Source organism: Rana temporaria, chromosome 4, assembly GCF_905171775.1.
Source record: "Rana temporaria chromosome 4, aRanTem1.1, whole genome shotgun sequence".
NCBI lineage: Eukaryota > Metazoa > Chordata > Amphibia > Anura > Ranidae > Rana > Rana temporaria.
In genome coordinates, this window is record NC_053492.1 from 27,094,122 (window position 1) to 27,120,980 (window position 26,859).

Here is a 26,859-nt window from a genome sequence, read left to right on the forward strand (position 1 = left end):
TTACGCCGCTCGTATCTGAGCCTAATTTAAGCGTATCTGGTTACCAGAATACGCTTAAATTAGCGGCGACGCAAATTCAGACTTAGGCTGGCATATCTACTGATACGCCAGCCTAAGTCTCTCTGAATCTAGCTATATATTACCAAAAGTGTTGGGACGCCTGCCTTTACACACATGGGCCCAGATTCACAGAGAGCGGGCGCACATTACGCCGCCGTAGCGCAAACAATGTACGCTACGCCAATGCAGCGCAGAGAGGCAAGCATGGAATTCACAAAGCCAGTGCTCCCAAAACTGCGCTGGGTTTCGAAGGCGTATGCCGGCATAGGTGGAAGTGGGCATGAGCTGTGCAAATGAGGCGTGACCCCATGCAAACGATGGGCCGAGCGCCAGACAGACAGGGGCCCCCCCTCCCGCCGCTCTCCCGCGCCCTCCGCCGCTTACTGGAGCCGTCGGCAGCGGCGGAGGCGATCGGTCCTGTCCCCTGCTCGGCTGGTATACGAGTGAGGGGAAGATGGCCCCCACCTGTCTCCATAGCATAGCACAGCGTAAGCGACGTCAAAACGTCACTTCCGCCCATGCTTCTTAAAGTAAAGTTTTCTATTACAAGGGATGTTTACATTTTTTTTTCTTTGTGTAAAAATTAATTAAATAAAAATAAATAAGAAAACAAAAATAAAAAATGTTTTAAAGTGCCCCGTCCCGACAAGCTCACACGCAGAAGCGAACACATACGTGAGTAGTGCCCGCATATGAAAACGGTGTTCAAACCACACATGTGAGGTATCACCGCGATCATTAGAGCGAGAACAACAATTCCAGCCCTAGACCTCCTCTGTATCTCAAATGATGCAACCTATAGAATTTTTTAAACGTCGCCTATGGAGATTTTTAAGGTTAAAAGTTTGACGCCATTCCACGAGCGGGCGCAATTTTGTAGCGTGACATGTTGGGTATCGTTTTACTCGGCGTAACATTATCTTTCACAATATAAAAAAGAATTGGGCTAACTTTACTGTTGTCTTATTTTTTAATTAAAAAAAGTGATTTTTTTCCAAAAAAAGAGCGCTTGTAAGACCGCTGTGCAAATACGGTGTGACAAAAAGTATTGCAATGACCGCCATTTTATTCTCTAGGGTGTTAGAAAAAAAAATATATGATGTTTGGGGGTTTTAAGTAATTTTCAAGCAAAAAAAAAATGTTTTAATCTTGTAAACACCAAATCTGAAAAACAGGCAAGGGCCCGGATTCAGAAAGGAGATACGACGGCGTATCTCTGAGTCCGGCCGTCATTTCTATGCGCCTGATTCATAAAATCAGGTTACGCATAGATATCCCCAGGGCTGGACTGGGACAAAAATTTGGCCCTGGACTTCATCCAGACCGGCCCACTTTAATTCAATAAAATGCTGCCCCTCACCCCCCGAAAATCACGCCCACCAAAAGGCCCCTACATCCATATTGTATATCATGAGAGGGTGAGAGAGAGGGAGGGTTGAGGGAAAGGGGGTGAGAGAGGGGGGTGAGTGTAAGAAAAAGAGAGTGAGTGTAAAAGAGAGGGGGTGAGTGTAGGACCCCTTTTTACACTGAGGCGTTTTTTAGGCGCTTTTGGGCTAAAAATAACGCCTGTAAAGCGACTGAAAAACGCTTACGCTGCAGTCCCAGTGTGAAAGCCTGAGTGCTTTCACACTGGGGCGCTGCCAGGGCGTTAAAAAAAGTCCTCCAAGCAGCATCTCTCTTTTAAAAAACGGCCCACTGAGCCATCGGCCCACCGGGAAACTCCCTGTAGTCCATCCCTGGATATCCCTAAGATCCGACAGGTGTAAGTGACTTACACAGTCGGATCTTAGGCTGCAATATCACGCTGGCGGCTAGGTGGCGCTTCCGTTTGTATACGCGAGGAATATGCAAATGAGGAGTTGCGCCGATTCAGAAACGAACGACCACCCGGCGCTTTTTTTTTTACGTCGTTTGCGTTTTGGCTTTTTCCGGCGTATAGTTACCCCTGCTATGTTAAGTATGGCCGTCGTTCCCGCGCCGAGTTTTGAATTTTTGACGTCGTTTGCGTAAGTCGTTCGCGAATACGGCTGGACGTAATTTACGTTCACGACAAAAGCATGACGAGTTGCCGACGTCATTTGGAGCATGCGCACTGGGATTCAGTCAGGGCCGGCGCGTGCGCAGTTCGTTTGGCGCGGGGACGCGCATCATTTAAATGATACACGCCCCCTACCCGCCGAATTTGAATTCCGCCGGGTGGATTTACGCTATGCCGCCGCAACTTTACAGGCAAGTGCTTTGTGAATAAAGCACTTGCCTGAAAAACTTGCGGCGGCGTAACGTAAGCGTAAACCTGAATCTGAATCTAGCCCAAGGTCCTTAAGTGGTTAAGATACACTTGAAGCTCTCAAATACTAAAGATTGTTGTGTATTTATTATATATGCTCCTCAGTCTCATGTTTTCTTTATTTTATTCCAGTTTCAAGACCGCAGAGTTCCCCGGAAGACTTGAAAGTACTAATGAGCAACGTCAATCGTCTAAACGAGAGCTTCCGAGACCTTCAGTTTAAACTAATGCAACTGACATTCAGAGGAGATTTCATGGATCATATCTGGAAACTTCAGGATCTTTTCCAGAATCATTCAGACTCTTTATTTCAGCTGACAGAATCCTTACAGAAGCTGGAACATAACATCAACGACGTCCAGAACATGGCCAGCCAAACAGACACGTTTGCCTCCAATCTCGGCGCCAACCTCAACCAGATAAGCGAGGCGCACAATTTAGAAATGTACAAGTTGTCGACGGAAGTCAACGGTAGCCGATACGTCTGGAACCACCATGACGCCATGTTGAAGGGGCTGTCGACCAAAGTTGAAGGACTTAGTGAGCAAATCAGTGATATGCTTGGAACATTTAATGGCCTCAATGGAACTTTCTCCTATGACATAGGAATCCACCATACCAGGATACAAGAGCTTCAGAGTCTTATAAGCAATGTTACAGAAGACACCAGGCACATGAGACTCCTACATATTGTCATGGAGCAACAACTCAAACATGAAATGGCTCTCATAAATAACGTAACAGAAGATCTACGCCTTAAAGACTGGGAGCACTCAATAGCCTTGAAAAATATCTCCGTAATCCAAGGTAGGCCACCGACTCCGATAACGATCTATCCAAATTATATTCGTATACTGCTGGGATTTTTATTTGGTTTGAATATACACATGCGTTTCCTTTAACCACTTCCATACCGGGCACTTACGCACCTTCCTGCCCAAGCCAATTTTCAGCTTTCAGCGCTGTCGCACTTTGAATGACAATTGCGCGGTCATGCTACACTGTACCTAAACAATTTTTTTTATAATTGTGTTACCACAAATAGAGCTTTCTTTTGGTGGTATTTGATCACCTCTGCGGTTTTTATCTTTTGCGCAACAACTAAAAAAAGACCGAAAATTTTGAAAAAAATAATGTTTTTATTTTTTTCTGTTAATTTTTTTTGTAAATAAGTACCGTAAGTTTTCTTCTTCAATTACGGGCACCGATGAGGTGGCACTGATGGGCACCGATGAGGTGGCACTGATGGGCACCGATGAGGTGGCACTGATGGGCACCGATGAGGTGGCACTGATGAGCACTGATAGGCGGCACTGATGGGCACTGATAGGCAACGCTGGTGTGCTGCACTGATGGGCACTCATAGGCAGCACACTGCCAAGTGCTTTCACAGCTTTTCCTTGTCCACCATTCACTATGCACAGTCTCCACTATACACCCCCACTCTCACCTACAACTTCCTGTCTTGCTTTAAACCACTTCCTTGGACAGGTGCGTTAACCCTTTCTGTTCCCTTAAAGCAGGGATCGACAAATCCCGGGCGCCAGGTCGCCATGGCGACTAGAAATAGTGTCCTGGCGACTTGGCTTTGTGAGCTGGCGCCATCTGGTGGTGAGCCGTTGGTATTACAAGTTAAGCATTACAAGTTAAACAGCAATTCTAATGTCATTTTTCACTATTTTCACTGCCATCTTCTTCCCTCTAATTAGAACCCCCAAACATTATATATATTTTTTATCCTAACACCCTAGAGAATAAAATGGCGATCGTTGCAATACTTTCTGTCACGCCGTATTTGCGCAGCGGTCTTACAAGCGCACTTTTTTGGGAAAAAATTACACTTTTTTTAATTAAAAAATAAGACAACAGTAAAGTTATCCCCATTTTTTTAAATATTATGAAAGATAATGTTACGCCGAGTAAATTCATACCCAACATGTCACGCTTCAAAATTACGTCCGCTTGTGGAAAGGCGACAAACTTTTACCCTTTAAAATCTCCATAGGCGACGTTTAAAAAAATTCTACAGGTTGCATGTTTTGAGTTACAGAGGAGGTCTAGGGCTAGAATTATTGCGTTTTCTGGCTCCTAACTTTTTTATCTGGCTCCTAGATTCCAAGCAAATTTGTCAACCCTGCCTTAAAGGGACAGAAAGTACAAACAGAGGGGAAATATAGCATCCTTACAGGACCCAGCCACGGCGTCCTGTACAATATATATATATATCTGTAGCCTGGACTTGATATTTAGTGCCCTCTTAGCACCCACTCAGTAGGGAAAAATTTGCACCCCTCTTTTTTATTCTGTCCACCAGTATCTCTTTTCTTTTACTGCTACCCCTATTATACACTGTATTGTAAAAAGTATTGGGACGCCTGCATTTACACGCACATGAATTTTAATGGGGTCCCTGTCTTAGTCCGTAGGGTTCAATATTGAGTTGGCCCACTATTTGCAGTTATAAAAGCTTCAACTCTTCTGGGAAGGCTGTGCACAAGGTTTAGGAGTGTGTCTATGGGAATGTTTGACCGTTCTTCCAGAAGCGCATTTGTGAGGTCAGGCACTGATGTTGGACGAGAAGGCCTGGCTCGCAGTCTCCGCTTAAATTCACCCCAAAAGTGTTCTATCTGGTTGAGGTTTAGATTCTGTGCAGTCCAGTCAAGTTCCTCCACCCCAAACTCGCTCATCTACGTCTTTATGGACCTTGCTTTGTGCACTGGTCCAAATCATTTGGTGGAGGGGAGATTATGGTGTGGGGTTGTTTTTCAGGGGTTGGGGCTTGGCCCCTTAGTTCCAGTGAAGGGAAGGCTTAAAGGGGTTGTAAAGGTTCATGTTTTTTCACCCTAATGCATTAAGGTGAAAAAACATCTGATGATTGCTGGCCCCCCAGCCCCCCTACAGTTAGAACACATCCCTAGGACACAGTTAACCCCTTCCCTGCCCCCTACTGGTTAACCCCTTCCCTGCCAGTCACTTTTACACAGTAATCAGTGCATTTTAATAGCATGTTTTTTCACCCTAATGCATTAAGGTGAAAAAACATCTGATGATTGCTGGCCCTCCAGCCCCCACGTTTTTCTTACCTGAGCCCTGCGTCCCATGTCGCTGACACACTCTTCCTTTGCTTGGTCTTCTTGGCTCTTCATTGGATAGATTGATAGCAGCGCAGCCAATGTCTTGCGCTGCTGTCAATCAACTCCAATGACGCGAGGGCCAGGGGGGCAGGGGCTGAGTCCTGTATTCGGCGGCTATGGGCGCTGAATACAGGACTCGGGAGCGCACCCGAAAGGTAACCCCCTTGGGAGAGCACTTCTCAGAGGGGGTTATCAGAAGCGGGGAGGAGGCGAGAGAGCTGCCGAGGGACCCCAGAAGAAGTGGATCGGGGCCACTCTGTGCAAAACGAGCTGCACAGTGGAGGTAAGTATAACATGTTTGTTATTTAAAAAATATATATATTCAAAGCTTTAGTATCACTTTAAGGCTTCAGCATACCAAGAAAATTTGGAAAATGTCACGTTCCCAACTTTGTGGTAACAATGGTGATTGCCACCCCTTCCTGTTCCAACAGTTCTGCGCAGCAGTTCTTAAAGCGGGGGTTCACCCAAAAAATACATTTTTAACATTACATTCAGCCGAGTTGTCCTAATGACAATCGGCTGTTTTTTTTTTTTTTTTCCTGTACATACCGTATTTCACCGCCGTAGAGTGGAGACTGCAAGCCAGGCCTTCTCGTGCCTGATCTCACAAAGGCGCTTCTAGAAGAATGGGCAAACATTACCATAGACACACTCCTAAACCTTGTGGACAGCCTTCCCAGAAGAATTGAAGGTGTTAAAGCTGCAAAGGGTGGGCCAACTCAATATTGAACCCTACAGACTAAGACTGGGATGCCAATAAAGTTCATGAGCTAGACTCAGGTAGCGTTTACGTCGGCGTATCTATTGATACGCCACGTAAGTTAGAAGATGTGCCGTCGTATCTATGCGTGCTATTCACGGAGCTAGATACGCCTGAATTTCAGCTTCCTCCGACCGACGTAAGTGTTAGTACGCCATCGTATCTAGGGTGCATATTTACGCTGGCCGCTAGGGGCGCTTCCATAGATTTACGAGTAGAATATGTAAATTACCTAGATACGCCGATTCACGAACGTACTTACGCCCGCTATGCCGTTTACATAGTTACATAGTTACATAGTTACATAGTTAGTCAGGTCGAAAAAAGACACAAGTCCATCCAGTTCAACCTCAAAAAAATAAACAAACAAAATAAAAAACACAATACAATCCCATACACCCAACTCCATACCCACAGTTGATCCAGAGGAAGGCAAAAAACCCCAGCAGAGCATGATCCAATTTGCTACAGCAGGGGAAAAAATTCCTTCCTGATCCCCCGAGAGGCATTGGATTCACCCTGGATCAACTTTACCTACAAATCTTAGTACTCAGTTATTTTATGTACATTTAGGAAAGAATCCAGGCCTTTCTTAAAGCAATCTACTGAGCTGGCCAGAACCACCTCTGGAGGGAGTCTGTTCCACATTTTCACAGCTCTTACTGTGAAAAAACCTTTCCGTATTTGGAGGTGAAATCTCTTTTCCTCTAGACGTAAAGAGTGCCCCTTTTCCTCAGTGTTGACCGTAAAGTGAATAACTCAACACCAAGTACACTGTATGGACCTCTTATATATTTGTACATGTTGATCATATCCCCCCTAATTCTCCTCTTCTCAAGAGTGAATAGATTTAGTTCTTCTAATCTTTCCTCATAGCTGAGCTCCTCCATGCCTCTTATCAGTTTGGTTGCTCTTCTCTGCACTTTCTCCAGTTCTCCGATATCCTTTTTGAGAACTGGTGCCCAAAACTGAACTGCATATTCCAGATGAGGTCTTACTAATGATTTGTACAGGGGCAAAATTATATCTCTGTCTCTGGAGTCCATACCTCTCTTAATACAAGAAAGGACTTTGCTCGCTTTGGAAACCGCAGCTTGGCATTGCATGCCATTATTGAGCTTATGATCAACTAAAACCCCCAGATCCTTCTCCACGTGTAAGCCTTCTACGTAAGGCTTACATCCGGCGTAACGTTACCCCTGCTATTTGAGGCTCAGCCAATGTTAAGGTATGGACGTCGGAACAGCCGTCGAATTTTACGTCGTTTACGTAAGTGGTACGTGAATGGGGCTGTGCGTAGGTTACGTTCACGTCGAAAGTATTGAGCCGACGTATCTTAGGGAGTATATGCGACGTGACTCTGAGGGGTCACGGCTAATTTACAAGGAGCACGCCCCCTACCTGCCTTTTTTGAATTTGGTGGGCTTACGCCGGCCTATTTACACTACGCCGGCGCAACGTACGATGCCAGATCTTTGTGAATACTGGTCTGGGCGCCCTATTTTACGTCGGCGTAGCGCATATGAGATGCGCTACGCCGGCCAAAATATACGCCGAGCTACGTGAATCTAACTCCATGTGTGTGCAAAGGAAGGGGTGTCCCAATACTGTTGACAATATAGTGTATGTTCCCATGTTATGTTCAGTTTGATTTTTATGCTCATTTTATTTGGTACCGGCTGAAAATATTGGATGGAGTTCAGTCTATCTAACTACAAACATGCCTTATAAATTGTTATTTTTTTTTTTCTCCATTTTAAACCTAAACCAGAAATGAAACATCTTAATCATACATCTGTGAATGACAGAACAAAGAACAATAAATGTTGAATTCAGCAGCTGGATAGGCACACTGTGTAGCGGCTAGGCTAGGTGTACTTGCCAGGGAAGACGATCAAAGGAAAATTTCTACTTCTGTTTCGATTAACATTATAAAAAATTAATTCTGATCTGTTTTCTATAATACCAACACACCACTAAAGTTCCAACATTATTTTATTGTAGCTTTTTTCTGTGAGTGTCTACTTTTTCCTACGTATTGCCTTTGCCTTTCTAGAATTCTTGGATACGTCTCAAAATGTCATTAAAACAAATGATCAAGGTTTCCCATAGACTGGAGCCCCCCGGGCATATACAAATCAGACTGCTTCCCTAATCCACAAAATATCACTACAGATAGTAGAGGTGGGAAGTTGGTATAGACCTAGCTATAAGAACCAACGGCGATACTGTAGGTGACCGCGATATTGTGTCAATCTCACTCGCTTTCTCGGCGAGATTGACCACCTACGAGCCCCGTCGCGGGAGCCAGCGCCGGCTCGCCGTGATGGGAAAAAGCCGTCATAGAAGTGACGGGGATCCGACTTGGATTCCCGCCAATTCTAGCTGCGGCGTTTGGTATGAATCATAAGGGGGAACTCCACGCCAAATTTTAAATAAAAAAAACGGCATGGGTTCCCCCCCTGGGGCATACCAGGCCCTTAGGTCTGGTATGGATTGTAAGGAGAACCCCCTACGCCGAAAAAACAGCGTAGGGTCCCCCCCACGATCCATACCAGACCCGTATCCAAGTACGCCGCCCGCCTGGTCAGAAAAGGAGTGGGGACGAGCGACCGTTGTCAAGTACACCCTATATCAGCAAGTCCTGGTTTCATCGGACCATAGAATAGATGCATGCAAAGTAAGGTTAAAGTAATGAGATAAAACAATAATTCTTCCGCTCTACAAGACTCTGGTCCAGCCGCACCTAGAGTATGCTGTCCAGTTCTGGGCACCAGTCCTCAGGAAGGATGTACTGGAAATGGAGCGAGTACAAAGAAGGGAAACAAAGCTAATAAAGGGTCTGGAGGATATTAGTTATGAGGAAAGGTTGCGAGCACTGAACTTATTCTCTCTGGAGAAGAGACTCTTGAGAGGGGATAGGACTTCAATTTACAAATACCGTACTGGTGACCCCACAATAGGGATAAAACTTTTTCGCGGAAAGGAGTTTAACAAGACACGTTGCTACAATTAAAATTAGAAGAAAAGAGGTTTAAGCTTAAACTACATAGATGGTTCTTTACTGTTATGCCCTGTACACACGATCGGATATCTGATGGAATCTAATCCGATAGATTTTTTTGTCGAATATCCGATGAAGCCGACTTTCATCAGTCTTGCCTACACAACATCAGTCAAAAATCCGACGCGGTGACGTAAAACACAACGACGTGCTGAGAAAAATGAAGTTCAATGCTTCCAAGCATGCGTCGACTTGATTCTGAGCATGCATGGATTTTTCTCCGATGGAGTTCCACACAGACGATCGTTTTTTTCTATCAGTTTTTTTTTTAAAGTGTATTTTGTGCGTGTACTCGAGAGGAGCCGGACTGCAGGAGTTGGGAGTAGGCAGGCCTCCCCCAGAGGCAATCTGCCACCTTTCTCCATGCCCCGGATGGCAATGGTGGGTGTGTGAGGGGGTCCTCCCACACAGCCCGCCCTACCTGCTCCGCTTTGAAGCCCAACGGGACAGAGGGACTCCCTATAAGGGAGTGAGAGGATCTAGCCCACTCAACCAGCCCCGTTAGTCCTTCGCCTCTCTTTTTAGAGACCGCGTGGTCAAAGTGCGTGCATGTTAACCCAATTTTGAGTGCGTGTAAGTGTGGTGGTTTTTGTAGGAGGGGGGTGGGCGTCCTAAGTGCAGGCTTACCTCGCATAGCACACCCACCGGGAGCCGGGCTGAGACCAACTCAATTCACATGTATCTGAGACCGGGATCCGAACCCCTAGCTGCAGAGGTGAATGGCTTGTCAGCGCAGTGCCAATCGCATTGAGCCACCGCAGGTCCTCTCTATCAGTTTTTTATCCATAGGAAACATTTTAAAATACGTTCTATTTTTTTTCACCAATGAAAAAACGATCGTGTGTACAAAGCTTAAAGCGGAGGTTCACCGGTAAAATGCTGTTTTTACCCTTGGATGCTCATTTAGTCTAGGGGAATCGGCTAGTTGTTTTAAAATCCGAGCATTACTTACCGTTGTAGAGGGCGATCTTCTCCGCCACTTCTGGGTATGGGCTGCGGGACTGGGCGTTCCTTCTTGATTGACAGGCTTCCGAAATGCTTCCGACGGTCGCATCCATCGCGTCACAATTTTCCGAAAGTAGCCGAACGTCGGTGCGCAGGCGCAGTATAGAGCCGCACCGACGTTCGGCTTCTTTCGGTTACTCGTGACGCGATGGATGCGACCGTCGGAAGCCTGTCGGAACACTGTCAATCAAGAAGGAACGCCCATTCCCGAAGACCCATACCCGGAAGTGGCGGAGAAGATCGCCCTCTACAACGGTAAGTAATGCTCGGATTTTAAAACAACTAGCCGATTCCCCTAGACTAAATGAGCATCCATCTAAGGGTAAAAGAGCAAAAAACAGCATTTATGGGTGAACTCCCACTTTAAGAGTGGCAAGGATGTGGAATTCCCTTCCACAGGTGGTGGTCTCAGCGGGGGGGGGTGGGGCATTGATGGTTTCAAAAAACGATTAGATAAGCACCTGAACGACCGCAACATACAGGGATGTACAATGTAATACTGACCTATAATCACATACAAAGGTTGGACTTGATGGACTTGTGTCTTTTTTCAACCTCACCTACTATGTATTCTGTACTATGTACTATGTACTTATGGTGTCGTTGTGTCTTCAAGGGTGTTGGTTGGTGAATAGAAACGTGACCGGTTTTACATGCAGACAGTAAAACTGGTGAGAGCAAGATGTTCAATGGGGGACAACTATCTAAATTTCCTCCACTTTACAAAATGTTCTCCTCGCTACATGTTGCGTCTACAGGACATGAAGTAAAGGGAAACCTCCCAATGGGATAAAAGGTTTCTAGTATCCCCTCTCAATCCAAACTGGGTTTTCCAATTTCTGACAAAAATTGGAAAAATCCAATTCCCTCCCACAACTTCTGTTCAGTTATAGGCTTTGGCTGTAAGTAAATAAGTATGCTTTACATCTTATTTGGGCTCTAGAGACTAGAGGCAAATGAAGAAACGAGACCGGACCCCAAACACGAATGTAGAGTAAATGGTCCGGTGGTTATTGAAGTGATGCAATTGAATTAATTAGCACTGTGATCTTCCGATCTGTCATTGAGGCTTTCATGATTTAGCAGAATTAGATCAGGTCCAATTAAATCCATCCAACACTCAGAGCCTGGAGCCAGCCGAACGTAATGCGTGGTCTCTGAGACGTTGAGATCTTATCGGAAGTAATTTAGAATTCCAGCTGTGAACACTTAGTTGTAAATGTCTCCTGGTTCCAAAGGCAATTAAATTGCTGACTTGACATATTATCATATTAGTTTCAGGTTCCATACGCTCTGATATGGAACTCTATGTGTTGATTTCCTTTGATACAACCAAAGAAACCTAATCTTAAGTGGCAATATTTAAGCAAGTTTTCTGCTCCACTTCATGATATATCCTGTCTTTCCTTGAAAGATTGCCAGTTCTGCAAGAATTAAGGTTTTCACATAATCTTTCATGTCAAATGTGCCCTTTCAAGCATGGTGTATGGAGGGGAATTCAGCCAAGCATGTTGTAGCAGTAGGCGCCATCTCCCAGAATTCACATTTAATATGACCATGCTTTTAAGGGATCTCTTAAAATAGAGGTCTCCAAACTTTTCAAACAAAGGGCCACTTTATTGTCCTTAAGACTTTAGAATGGGCCGGATTGTGGCCAGTGGGTGCAGAAAATGTCCAGGGCCCAGCACCAGTGAGAATAAATGTGGCCTCAGGGTTGGTGGTCAGTAGGAGGAGGAGTAGGGCCCCTATCAGTAGAAGGAATAGTATCCCATCATTGATATCAGTAGAAGAAATAGTGCCCCCTTGTTGGTGTCAGTGGAAGGAAAAGTGCCTCATATTAGTTGGAGGAATAGTGCCCCAAGGGCCGCATAAAGGCTAGCAAAGGGCCACATCTAGCCCTCGGGCCGCAGTTTGGAGACCCCTGTCTTAAAAAGAACTCAAGTTACAGATATGTTATACTGTATATATCTTATAGTACACCTTTAAAATATTTTTAAAAAAAAATGTTTATAGGGGGCATCCTCAAGAGACAGCATTGGATTTTTGCTTGTATGAAAATGTACCATGTACAAAAAACTTAGAGATTCAGGAATTAAGGGACGCCTGGTGGATGGAAGCACCTTGGTGGAATAACATTTCAAATGTTGCTTGTGTAAGAACCTGTGATTTGCCCGTGCAGGCTAAAGCAACATGCTCATCATCTCCACAGCTTCACATACTCCCCTTTCCTTCAATCCATTTACATCAGGGGTCTCAAACTGGCGGCCCTCCAGCTGTTGCAAAACTACAAGTCCCATGAGCCATTGCAAGGCTGACAGTTATAAGCATGATTCCCACAGGTAGAGGCATGATGGGATTTGTAGTTTCGCAACAGCTGGAGGGCCGCCAGTTTGAGACCCCTGATTTACATGGTATTTCCAGATATAGAGTAGCATGTGACTCAACCCGCTTCCTTCCATGTGATGGCATCAGTGCTTGATAAATACATGCTTGCCAGTCACAAAAGCAGGGAGAAAGCCTCCACTTCTGTTTAAGTGTACTGTCAGGTCACGTGCTGTCAGGTGACAGATGCACACCATTGGGGTCAGGAGTGCACCGCTAAGGTAGAGGGACCCTACGGCTGACTGCTGCTGATGGAACACTGGGTGGCTAAGAAAGGCAGGTCCACTGGAGCACTAACAGGGATCCCACAGGAAACTAGAGCCTAAGATTCCCCAGGGCGCGGAGTCTAAGATCCAACAGGTGTTCACCAGAGCCTCTAGCGGTGAGGATAGACTGGGCTGCAACTGGATCCAGGTCGCAGCCCCCAGAGTCCTCCAGCTCACAGTAGGCTATAGAGGGGAAGCAGCAGCTCAGGATACAAGATATAGTAAGGGGATAAGCCAAAGGTCAAGGTGACTTGCAGACGAGGATAAACAAAGGACACGCTAAAGGTCAAGGTCACAAGCAGACAGGGATAGTCAAGAACAAGCCAAGATCGGTAAAACAGACACAGACGTAGCACACGGCAAGCAGGAACTCAAACACACAATAGCTTAACAAACAGTGTTGATCAGCACGGCTGGCTTGCAGTGCACAGGTTAATTTAGAGTTCCCTGATAGGGCCTGGGGTGGAGCCATGCTAGAGGAGAGATTACTTAAGCAGTCAGATTAGAGTGGCTGGCCTCTGAGGTGAACACATGGAGGAGGTAAGCTGACAGACAAACATTACTGCATATCCATGACATGTACTCATGTGCCTGGGCACACCCTAATCCTGGGGTTAGCAACCTGTCAATGGTGGGCAGGTGACAGGTAAACCACAATCCTTCCTTGCTGACCCTCAGAACCTGAACAGGAGGGGTGGTGGGGGTGGAATTAAGTGGAAGCAATCTGTATTTTCCTCCTGCAGCGGCTGAAAGTAGGTTTCTTCTCCTCTCCCATTTTATGCCATCCCCCGCCACCCCTCCTTTCCCTGTTCCTCTTCCTTCTGTTGCACGGGTCCCCCCTTCCTCCCAATGTTTCAGGATGGAGAGCGGGGAAGAGGCAGGTAAATATGTCAAACGCATATGTGTTGGAGCTTTGGGGTGCGCACCCTAAAGCAATAGGCTGGACACACCTATGAGTGTACTGAAGTGTAAGCAAGGGTTCTGTTTGGCAGTTCGAGAACACAAAGTGACCTCTAGGGGGCATGTAATTTGAAATCCAAGTGCAACAGGCAAAATGAGTCACAGACCAAATCTTGAGAAACAGTAGAATGTTTTTCTGATCATAAAATGTCAAAAAGTGTCACATACCTGTATGACGAGTTGGATATGATGAGGGTGGCCTTGTGCACATTTCTCGTCCAAGCAAGTTAGGACTGATAAGGGAATGGTAGGGCACATGTGCCAGGAAGTTTGAACCTCAGACTTGAACTTGGGAGTCAAGTAAGCAGAAATGGCGGGGCACCTCAACTTCACCCAGACCAGTGGAGAGCTGAGCCGGATCACAAGCTAAGTTCGGTAACAGCCGAGTAGGAAGGCACCAATCCACGAGAAGGGTAAAAGATGGGCAAAGGTAACCAACAAGACGACAACAAGGTACAGAATCAATATGCAATATCTTGGTTAAGAGTCCAGGCCGAAATTGGTAACACAGGTAAGGAGCAGACATAAACAGGAAGGGGTAATCCAGAGTCAGGCCAGATAAAAAAAGCGAGTCAATAATAGAGTCAAGCAGGTTCAGGATGACAGATAACAGAGATAAAAGACCATTCAGAAATTTGGGTGGCCCCTTAATATAATGCTACAAGTTGAGGTAAACAAAAGTCTTAAACTAAGTTCTCCAACAGTATACCTCCAAATTTCTTGATGGCACAGAACCCCGTTGTCAAGGTCTTGGACTGGTTATTCTGCTTTAAACAAAGGTCTGTGTTGAAGTTGTTTGCTATTTTTATGGTGCCATCCATTGTATCACATCAGGACCCTGGATCTAAAAGTAGTTTAAAGAGGAAGTAAACCCTCTTTTTTTTTTTCAAAGCACCCTGCAAGACAACGTCATAATGAGCTAGTATGCATAGCATACTAGCATATTATGAAGTACTTACCTGAGATCAAAGCCCCTGCAGCGGTGCTCGTTGCCCTCCTCCGTCGGTGCCATCTCTTCAGGAGTGACTTCCACATATCGCGGTTCCGGGGCTGTGACTGGCCGGAGCCGCAATGACGTCACTCCCGCGCATTCGCGTAGGTGCCGCCACTAACGACATGATCGCCGCTCAGTGCGCCTGCGCGCCGTTGTCTATGGCACATGCTTCGTGGACATCGGTGCCTTTCTTTTGCAAATATTTACAAAACCGTGTAGGTTTAGGAGATATTGGTTGCACCTACAGGTAAGCCTTAATCTAGGCTTACCTGTAGGTTAAAGTGGTCTGTAAGGCCTTGTACACACGATCGGAATTTCTGATGGAAAGAAGTCCGTCTAACTTTTCCGACCGTGTGTATGCCCCATCGGAGAAATTCCATCGGAGATTCCACAGAGAACATGTTCTCTTTTCCTCCGATGGAATTCCGTCGGAAATTCCGATGTGAGTTTGATCGGGCTAAAACCCGATCGTGTGTACGGGGCATAAGGGTTTACAACCACTTTAAGAATGTGAATCACAATACAGCCTTTGTAAAGCAGAAGGTATCTACAAGTTTCCAGTCCATCACAATCCTAAAATCAGGAGGCTTATGCCGCGTACACACGATCGGAATTTCCGATGAAAAAACTCTGATAGACTTATTTAATCGGAAATTGCGATCGTGTGTGGCCCCCATCGGACTTTTTTCCATCGGTGCCTAGAAATAGAACATGTTTTATTTTTTTCCGGTGGGAAAAAAAGACGATAGGAAATTTCTACCGTCTGTGTGCAACTCCGACGGAGAAAAAAACCTACGCATGCTCAGAATCAATACCGACGCATGCTCGGAAGCATTGAACATAATTTTTCTCAGCTCGTCGTAGTGTTTCACGTCACTGTTTTTTGGACGGTCGGAATTTGGTCTGACAGTGTGTATGCAAGACAGCTTGAACGGAATTCCGACAAAAAATTTCATTGGATTTTTAGGCTTTAACTGACAATTGCGCAATCGTGCGACGTGACTCCCAAACAAAATTGGCGTCCTTTTTTTCCCACAAATAGAGCTTTCTTTTGGTGGTATTTGGTCACCTCTGCGGTTTTTATTTTTTGCGCTATAAACAAAAATAGAGCGACAATTTTGAAAAAAAATGAAATATTTTTTACTTTTTGCTATAATAAATATCCCCAAAAAAGATATAAAAAAAAAGTTTTTTTCCCTCAGTTTAGGCCGATACGTATTCTTCTACCTATTTTTGGTAAAAAAAATTGCAATAAGCGTTTATCGATTGGTTTGCGCAAAATGTATAGCGTTTACAAAATAGGGGATAGTTTTATGGCATTTTTATTAATATTTTTTTTTACTACTAATAGCGGCGATCATTGTTTTTTTTCGTGACTGCGACATTATGGCGGACACGTCGGACAATTTTGACACATTTTTGGGACCATTGTCATTTTCACAGCGAAAGGTGCTATAAAAATGCACTGGTTACTGTGAAAATGACAATTGCAGTTTAGGAGTTAACCACTAGGGGGCGCTGAAGGGGTTATGTGTGACCTCATTTGTGTTTCTAACTGTAGGGGGGCGGGGCTGGACGTGTGACGTCAGTGATATCAGGGAACAGATGATCAATGACAGCGCCACAGTGAAGAACGGGGAAGGTGTGTTTACACTCACCCCTACCCGTTCTTCAGCTCCTGTGACTAGGGTCGCCACCTCATCCCTTTAAACCAGAACACATATTATTTACACAGGTTCTGTGGCTGATTAAGGTGGTAATTAAACTCACCTGGTGCCATATCTGCATTACATTAGCCACAGAACATGTGTAATCCATATGTGTTCGGGATTAAAGGGATGAGGTGGCAACCCTACCTGTGACCGATCGCGGGACACCGGCGGCGATCGGGTCCACAGGTCCCATGGGCGCGGTCACGGAGCTTCTGACCCACGGCTGGGCTCTTAAAGGCGATGTACGTGCCTGTGCCCAGCCGTGCTATTCTGCCGACGTATATCGGCGTTAGGCGGTCCTTAAGTGGTTGAAGGAACCTATTTAGAAAATATTAAACAAACCTTTACAACCCCTTTAAGCCTTCTAAGGTCAAAGAGGTCCCCTAGGTCACTTTATAATTCTCACATTTTATAACTATCACAGGTGTTTTCCAGTCCCGCCTAAATTCTAGAACTGCACCTCATGGAAGAGGTGGATTGGATGCATCGCTTCAACGCAAACTATGACCCGTCATGGAACATGACTTCCCGCGGTGACAGATAATGAATGTATAGGATCGTAGTGAGAATTGGCTCGGTAGATGGGTTGCTACCCTGTGGAGTCACATGAGGTGAAATGAGAAAAGAATAAGTTGTTTGTACTGAGGATAAGATCAAGAGAACGAGCTTTAGATCTGGGTTGCTGATAGCACAGAGATGGTCCACAGATGGTTTCCCGCATGTGGTGTCTGTAATTCCTCCATGTACTCACTGTCACCTCCATAATCCCAATAGAAACATCAGTTTAATGTTAATTAGTCATGACTCCAATGTATGTTTTGATAATATTGCTTTATCTTTTACTGGCGTCTGTTTTATTAAAGCCATCCTAAAGTTGTTAAAGGCGCACTCCAGTCAAAAATTTAAAAAATTGCATTTTAAATTCCACCTGCTTTCTATGTAGCTAAAAACATTTTCTTACTGTAGTTACTTTTGTGCAGTTGGCTGCCATGACAGCTTTATCCTAACACTAAATGGCCCTGAATCAGTATCTAAAGCTATAGGTTACGGTGTCCCCTAGTAGTAGGCACTGCCTCTTGTAGTTCACAGTGAGTGAACTTGCACAACACAGAATCATGTGTAAGAAAGTGTTATGACTCAATGCTGGCGATTGTTTAATGCGTCAGAAGTTTCCTTTCTTGACCCCAATATCATCATAACCATAATGGTGGTTATACAGTATAGAAGTGCGGCCACCCCCTCTCGGTCGGCCATTGGCAACACATCCTCCCCGCTGTTGCTCAGTCATCCAGCCCCACACTTACCCCATCTAGGTTGCGGGTGGGCAGCCCTCCTACGGGCAATGCGGGCGGCGGCCTGGTTTCCATCGTGTCTCCTCCTCTTCTGCATCACGATGGCTTACGCTGTGCGTCTCCTCCCTCCTGCTCCTAGGCGTCCAATTGGATCGCCTGTCCTTTCAGAATGTCCCGCGCAGTCCCGATATTCTCTTCGCCGCTCAGCCTGGCCGCTGATTGGCTAGCGTGGATGGATTGAGAGCAGCGAAGCCATTGGCTGGCGCTGCTGTCAATCACATCCAGTGACGCGGCGCGCCAAGGGGCGGGGCCGAGTGATACAGTGAGCGGCTATGGCCGCTCGCTGTATCACGGGAGCGCGCCCGCAATTAGTGACCACCATGCAAGCATGACTGTGGTGACTAATTGCGGGGAGGACCGAGACAGCCGCCGAGGGACCCCAGAAGACATAGATCGGAGGCCACTCTGTGCAAAACTACTGTAACTGCACAGTGGAGGTAAGTATGACATGTTTGTTATTTAAAAAATAAAAAATTTCCTTTACAAACCCTTTAAGCTAACAAAATCATTGAGACCGTTGTAATTCACCAGATTCATAATGGAAAATAATGCCCATGTGCACATTCTAATTACTTACACTCTAAATAGTTTTCTTTTCTCTTCTTTGACTCGGCTGTGGCCATAGAGGATGGGGGCAGCTGAAGCCGTCCTGGCTTCATTTACTTTTTTTGTGCAGCTGCCGTCTCCCATTCTCATGCCGAAGAACATGCCCACACAGTAGCCCTGTAGATGCAGTTCTGGTCAGGAAATTTAGCGATAATACTATATGCCTGAAGACTTCTGGGATCTATGACATAGATATCCCAGGAGTCAACGGTGCAGGCACCTAGGCGGCCACAACCAGAAGTCAAGGGGATTCATTAATGGCCATGTACATCTTTACTTTACATGCATTGTTGTGGTGCCACTCACGTTGAATGGCTCCCCAACACATTAAAGCACAGTTCCAGTCTCCGAGCCAACGAGGCTAACAAAATCATCGAGATCGTTGTAATTCACCAGCGTCACAATAGAAAGTGAGGCCCAAGTGCACCTTCTAATTTCTTATACTCTACATAGTTTTCTTTTTTTTCCCCTTCGATTTGGCTGTGGCCATGGAGGATGGGGGCAGCTGAAGCCGTCCTGGCTTTGTTTACGGTTTTCATGCATCTGCCATCTCCCATTCTTGTGCTGTGGAACATGCCAACACAGTAGTCCTGTTGATGCAGTTCTGGTCAGGAAATTTAATACGAGATACCTTAAGATTTCTGGGATCTATGACATAGATATCCCAGGAATCAACGGTGCAGGCTGTTGACGTAGTCGCCTAGGCTGCCACAACCAGGAGTCAAGGGGAAAACTATTAAAAAAAGGTAATTGCTTTAGAATTTTCAAGATCTAACTATCCAAACATTACAGCATTATGAGTGGACATTACAATGAGGCTAATTATTAAAAATGAGTGGAACTCCGCTTTAAGGTCACACAAAGGTGTTGATTCACAGCATACCCAAGCATGTTAGGGAGGTTTGGCAGCCCAATCATTTCAATAGGCTGCATGAACATGAACACAGCTGTCATGACTCTACAGTAATACTTTCATGCCCTGTCTGTCTCTTACCCATGGGCTTGCACACTCACACCTACATGGTTAAGTAATCTTCCCTGTGTGTGACTCCACCCTAGCCTCAACAGGAACCACTATTTAACACTGTGTTCTCCAAGCCTGCCTTGCCGAGCAATATTGTGTGTTTGGTTTCCTGCTTGCCGTGTGCTCTACGTCTGTCTCTGTTACCGATCTTGGATTGTTCTTGACCATACTGTACCTGCCTGCTTGTGACCCTGACCTTTGGCGTGTTTTCTGTCTATCCTTCTTTGCTAGTCGCCCCGACCTTTGGCTTATCTTCTTACTATCCCTTGCTGCTTCCTCCTGTAGCCTACCGTGAGCCTGAACTGGGAGATCCTGGGGGATGGGACCTGGAGCCAGTTTCAGCGCAGTCCATCCTCACCACTAGAGGCTCTGGTGAACACTTGCTGGCTCTTAGACTCTGTGCCCTGGGGAATCTTATGCTCTTAGCTCTCAGTGGGATCCGCGTTGGTGCTCCAGTGGACCTGCCTTCCTGAACCTTCAAGAGTTCCATCTGCAGCAGTCAGCCGTAGGGTCCACTACCTTAGCGGTGCACTCCTGACTCCAACGGTGTGCATCTATCACTTGGACTCAGGTGACCTGACAGAAGCACACCTCATAACAATATAAACGGTCCAGACAGGATCTCTTTAAGTTTAACAGATCAAGTCAAACAACTCAAGGTCAGATGGTATTACAACTATAAACCTAATATGGTACTGTACTTTGCACTGCCCTTGTGACATAAGCCTCTAGGTGGGTCAGAAGGGGTATCAGACCCTGGCTCATTCACCATCTGATAGAGGCCTGGAAGATACGTTAACTGTTTCCAGAACCTTCCACACACTCACTATAAAGTGCCATATGCATCTGAGCTTACGAGGGATCTGGGAAAGTAACAAGATCAACTCCTGGCTTGTACTCGAGGCTTTAATTAGGTGCAGCCTCTTCGACGTTATTTCCACCGCTATAAAACACACAAGTTCTCCCACCGAGTTTAAAGGATCTCTGAATGGCTCTCGTGTGTTTTAGTTTGGGAGAATGTTTTTTTTCCTTTTCCATAGTTTTTCTCATTCTATACCAAATTATTTAGATATTCATAATGTGGAAAGAGTCCCAGAATGCTGAAGTGAAACACAACCTTTCTACCCTGTAAATCGAAGAAAAAAAAGACACATATGCCTCCCATTTGCTAACGTGTTATGTAGATATCATTATTTTCAAATGTTTTTCCTTTTTTTTGTAATGTATTTGTGTTAAATTTCCCCCCCCCCATATTAACAGTATATGTATGGAACTTAGGGTCAATTTACCTGAACCTAAAGTCTCTTCTGTGTCTTGTGGGCTCCATTGGTGAAATCCATACCCTGAGTACCTGGGTCTGCACACATGCTATTACCATAATGGGGGTTCCCACCATCCCTATGCTGAGTTCCTTAGTCTGCACAACTGCTGTGTTCATTATGGGGGCTCCCACCATCCCTGAACTATGTTCCTAGGTCGGGCACACCTGCTGTAGCCATTGTGAGGGGTTCCCACCATTCCTGCACTATGTGCCTGGGTCTGCACACCTGCTGTAGCCATTGTGAGGGGTTCCCACCATTCCTGCACTATGTGCCTGGGTCTGCACACCTGTTGTAGCCATTGGTGAGGGGTTCCCACAATTCCTGCACCATGTGCCTGGGTCTGCACACCTGTTGGACCCATTATGAGAGGCTCTTACTATCCCTGGCCTTAGTTCCTGTGTCTGAACACCCGCTATGACCATTATGAGGGGCTCATACCATCTCTGCATGTAGTTCCTGTGTCCTGCTGTGTCTATTATGAGGGGTTCCCAGCATGGTTTTTAATATATATATTTTTAATAAATATTTGCTTACTACGCTTAGAAGGCGCCGCTTTTTCCTTTTTTTGCTACATTTCAGATTATCTTCATCTGCCAGCAGGCTGCCATCTCTGCGGAAGTTTTATTTTAGATTGACTTGTCTTAATGGACTTTTAATGGACTTATTATTATTCTTATTACCACATTTACCTATAGTTAGAGTTGTCCCTATAATAGTAGTTTCCATTACTTTATCAGGAGTACGCTCAATTAACCCTTTGTTTTCTAAAACTCCAAAGTAGCAATGCTCACCAAACACAACATTAGCAGAAGTTGCCCAAAGGGTGGCGCTAAAGAGCTGAAAACTCACGTAGTTTCATGTTTTTTTTGGCCGACAATTCTTTGCCGTTTGTATGCAAGACAAGTTCCTGGCCAACGCCCTTCGGACAAAAGTCCTACGCTTTGTCCGCAGAAAATCCGATCATGTGTACGAGGCGAGGCTTCACACAACAGTAATATGTAACCATAGACGTCTTCTCTCTTCTTCATCGTTTGGTCCTGTTTTGAGCACCATCACATTGTTTTCCCTCCCCTCACATTGTATGTCACATCCTTCTACTTGTGTTTGGTTAACCTACCATTGAACTTATTTTGGATGAAGACGATTGAGGTGAGCCATGAGGCCGAGTAGATCTTTTCATGAAATGTTTGGCCTCCAGCAATTGTCTCCCCTCCTTCCTCCTCGTCGAATCTCAGCTTTTCTTGGATGTCTTCTTCTTTTCTTTCCAATGTATCTGTAATGCAGGCAAGAAGTAGTTGGGGTGAGGCACAAGATAAGGTTGTCTGGATGTCATCCATGTGTAGATGTTTTTTTTTTTCAGTTGATCTTTAAAGCAGAAGCCCAGGCAACCAGCTAAATAAATACTGTAGTTTAAATACATGGATATTTTCTGCTTATCGGCAAAGGGAATTTGTAGTTCTGTATAGAGAGTCTTGTGTACAGAGTGATTTCCAGCTAGGCACACTTACCGTATATACTCGAGTATATGCCGAGGCACCTAATTTTACCACAAAAACCTGGGAAAACGTATTAACTCGAGTGTAAGCCTAGGATGACAAATGCAGCAGCTACTGTAAGTGGAAAAGAGGGTCAGCAATGCCCATATGCATGCCTCACTGTGTTCATTTGCATGACTCACTGTGTTTATTTGCATGCCTCACTGTGTTCATTTGCATGCCTCACTGTGCCCATTTGCATGCCTCACTGTGCCGATCTGCATGCCTCACTGTGCCCATCTCCCTGCCTCACTGTGTCTGTAACGGAATGACCCGTGACAACCAGAGACTTTTCTTGTGATATAAAGATCTATATAGAGGAATCAGGAGCTCCTTCCTCCTGCTGGTGACCTCTCTAGTGATATAAAGATCTATATAGAGGAATCAGGACCTCCTTCTTCCTGCTGGTGACCCCTCTAGTGATATAAAGATCTATATAGAGGAATCCGGACCTCCTTCCTCCTGCTGGTGACCCCTCTAGTGATATAAAGATCTATATAGAGGAATCAGGACCTCATTCCTCCTGCTGGTGATCCCTCTAGTGATATAAAGATCTATATAGAGGAATCAGAACCCCCTTCCTCCTGCTGGTGACCCCTCTAGTGATATAAAGATCTATATAGAGGAATCAGAACCCCCTTCCTCCTGCTGGTGACCCCTCTAGTGATATAAAGATCTATATAGAGGAATCAGGACCTCCTTCCTCCTGCTGGTGACCCCTCTAGTGATATAAAGATCTCTATAGAGGAATCAGGACCTCCTTCCTCCTGATTTTAATGTATTTTTTAATTTAGACCAATTGCTAATTTTATAATATCTGAGTCACTGTATTAGTTGCCAGCATTTCTAAATAGAGAAACGTAATAAAAAAAATTGCAAAAATTCGAGCATAACGTTTACACAAGTCATGATGTTTTGTCACACGATCTCCAAAAGGAAGAAAACTTGAGATAGCCTGAGCGTGTTTTGTGTTCCTTGCACACGATGATTGAATATTGCGGTTATAAATGTTCTGCCAGGGATATCATTGAAGTATTGACATTGTGACAAGGCCCGCCTGCCACTGAGATGTTTATTTCCTATGATGAAAAGTAATATAGATACTATTAAAGTCCCATCTCCTGCTGCCAAGAGGTCTCGATAATCCTCTGTCTAGAGGTCTAGTGAGAACAATTATATAACTCATATATTAAGTTATGAATGGAGTACTTCACTGCTAATTAGGGATGAGCGAAACAGAGCGTTAAAGTGTATCAAAACCTAAAACCAGAAATGTTTCAATATATTGAATCTTGCCAGCCATTGGATGGGGTGGCTGTTTTTGTTTAGTTTTTTTAATGCGTGTTTTTCTTTATTTTCAACTGGTGATCCTTTCCTAGGGAGACAAGGCTAATGCATACGTACACACAATCGGAATTTCCTAAAATCTGATGGAATTTTTCGTCTGAATTCTGTTCAAGCTGTCTTGCATACACGCTGTCAGACCAAATTTGGACCGTCCAAAACGCGGTAACGTAAAACACTATGACGAGCCGAGAAAAATGAAGTTCAATGCTTCCGAGCATGCGTCAACTTGATTCTGAGCATGCGTGGGTCTTTTCTCCCTCGGAGTTGCACACAGACGATAGGAATTTTCTATTGTTTTTTTTCCATCGGAAAAAAATAAAAAAAGTTCTATTTCTAAACACCGACGGAAAAAAAATCAGATGGGGCCTACACACGATCGGAATTTCCGATGAAAAAAGTCCATCGGACTTTTTTCATCGGAAATTCCGATTGTGTGTACGAGGCATAACTCACCCTTCTGTATCAACACAACAGAAACAAGATCACTGCAGAATCCCCCTTCTATTCTTCATTATATAATGGGATGTGGTTCTGTAGTTCCCCAGAGATAGTTGAGAACAATGTCATTTATAACTGTTGCCACAAGAAGTTTTAAGCTCACAAGATTTCTGGCAGGAGCAAATGGTATTCAGTGTACCAAATTTAACAAAAAGCTTTCAATTGAACAGACCAAAATGGAACAAATTTCAACAGGTTAATTTAGGTTTTAAAGCATATGTAAACCCTGGCCCCTTCCAAGAAATAAAATATCTGGTGATCCTGCCAGTAACACACCTCCTGTCCGTAGGTAGTTATGCTCACTCTTCCATTGTACTGATGGACTGATGAAGGCGACCTGGTGGGTGACACAGGTTCACCTTGGGTGCGGAGTCTATGTACTAACTGGTGTTCACCAGAGCTCCTTATGGTGGAGATGGGTTTTGCTGAATGTCAGTACCAGGTCGCAGTCCTCAGGATCGCCCCACCAGGAGGTGAGCAAGCCAGGGTCCAGTAGCAGATTTAGCCGGTAAGGATAGAAACATAAGGCCAGATTCTTGTACATCCGCGTAAAATTGTGCGGGCGTAACGTATCTGATTTACGTTACGCCTCCGCAACTTACACGGGCAAGTGCTGTATTCTCAAAGCAATTGCTCCGTAAGTTGCGGCGGCATAGCGTAATTCGGCCGGCGTAAGCCCGCCTAATTCAAATTTGGATCAGGGGGGCGTGTTTTATGTAAAACTACGGTGACCCGACGTGATTGACGTTTTTGCGGAACGGCGCATGCGCCGTCCGTGGAATTTCCCAGTGTGCATTGCTCCAAAGTACGCCGCAAGGACGTCATTGGTTTCGACGTGAACGTAAATGACGTCCAGCCCCATTCACGGACGACTTACGCAAACGACTTAACTTTTTCAAATTTTGACGCGGGAACGACGGCCATACTTAACATTGTTATGCCGCACTTATGCCTCATATAGCAGGGGCAACTATGCCGGGAAAAGCCTAACGTAAACGTCATAACTTTACTGCGTCGGCCGTTCGTACGTTCGGGAATTCGCGTATCTAGCTAATTTGCATACTCAACACGGAATTCGACAGAAGCGCCACCTAGCGGTCAAAAAAAAATGCAGTTAAGATCCGACGGCGTAAGAGACATACGCCTGTCGGATCTAATGGATATCTATGTGTAACTGATTCTGAGAATCAGGCGCATAGATACGACGGGTCGGATTCGGACTTTCAGAATCTGGCCCATAGTTGGTAAACAAGCCAAAGGTTCATAATAATTGGTTGAAGATTAGAATCAAGCAAAAGCATAGTCAAGGAACAAGCCAAAGGTCAGTAACAATGGTAGCGAAGATATAGACGGTAGCAGGAGTGGCAAGAGCAAAATATTGGCTGGAGAGAGCACAATAATCTGGCAAACAGGAAGTACAAAGGCAGGGTCTGACTGACAACTCATAGGGCCCCTGGACAATAGGAGATTATGGGGCCCACAGGCAATAGAAGATTATGGGGGCCCCGGGCAATAGGAGATTATGGGGCCCCCAGACAATAGATTATGGGGCCACACAGTATACACACACACACACCTACAGTATGCATACACAGTATACACACACAGTATGAATACACATACTCACACTGAGAAGGTACTGGAGAGGCGGGGCAGCTATAATCTTGGGATTTTTTAGACCAAAAGGATGTCGGTAAGGGACATTTCAGGGACAGATTTTTACATACTGTCCCTGGTTTTACTGAGGCTGGCAACCCTGATGGGGCCCTCCGGCAATGCCAGAGTGCCCAAATGGTCAGTCTGCCCCTGTATAAAGGCATTGCTTCAATCAGGAAGTTCATGGGAGGAGCAGAGTGTTCAAGGTTCAAGAAAAACAAGGTTCAAGGCAAAATCATTCAAAAGGAACTGATCAGGAGCTGTCCAGCATCCTAGGTGGCTCAGCAAGAAAAGACATTACTACTCATAGCAGAGCTCACTTTGTTTTGCACTTCACAGATAATAGGGAAGAAACTGATAAGATTGTTTGACATATCAGTTTGCTCAATTGCGAGGACAGAGGATTTTTGGCAAGAGATCACTGGGTATTTTTCTGTACTCATAGAAAATGTTCTTGGCCTAAAAAGAGATAACAAGTAACCACCACAGCTAAAGAGTGGCAAGATATAATATATATATATATATATATATATATATATATATATATATATATATATATATATATATATATATATATATATATATAATTACTGTACACACACTAGGGCTGCATGATTCTGGTCAAAATTAGAATCACGATTCTTTTGCTTAGACAAAAGATCACGATTCTCTCACGATTCTCAAAAATGTAATGCCAGAACCCCCCCCCAAAAAAAAATAAAAAATAAACCTGTGATTTATCTGAAAATATGAATATATAAAAAAAGAGACCAGTGACATGTCTATAATGTTAAAGATCATATAACTCCTATGAAAAAAGCAGAATAAAACTTTGATTCTGATTTTTTCATAGGAGTTATATGGTCTTTAACATTATAGACATATCACTGGT

General features: G+C 44.8%; 1 protein-coding gene across 1 annotated transcript in view; it reads left to right on the plus strand.

Moving 5' to 3' along the window:
- Positions 1-26,859, plus strand: part of SCARA5 (scavenger receptor class A member 5) — a 424,057-nt gene that overhangs the window by 210,253 nt on the left and 186,945 nt on the right. The window contains exon 4 of the mRNA XM_040348148.1: positions 2,480-3,154. Within this exon, the coding sequence (XP_040204082.1) occupies positions 2,480-3,154 (675 nt within the window). The remainder of the gene's footprint in view (positions 1-2,479; positions 3,155-26,859) is intronic.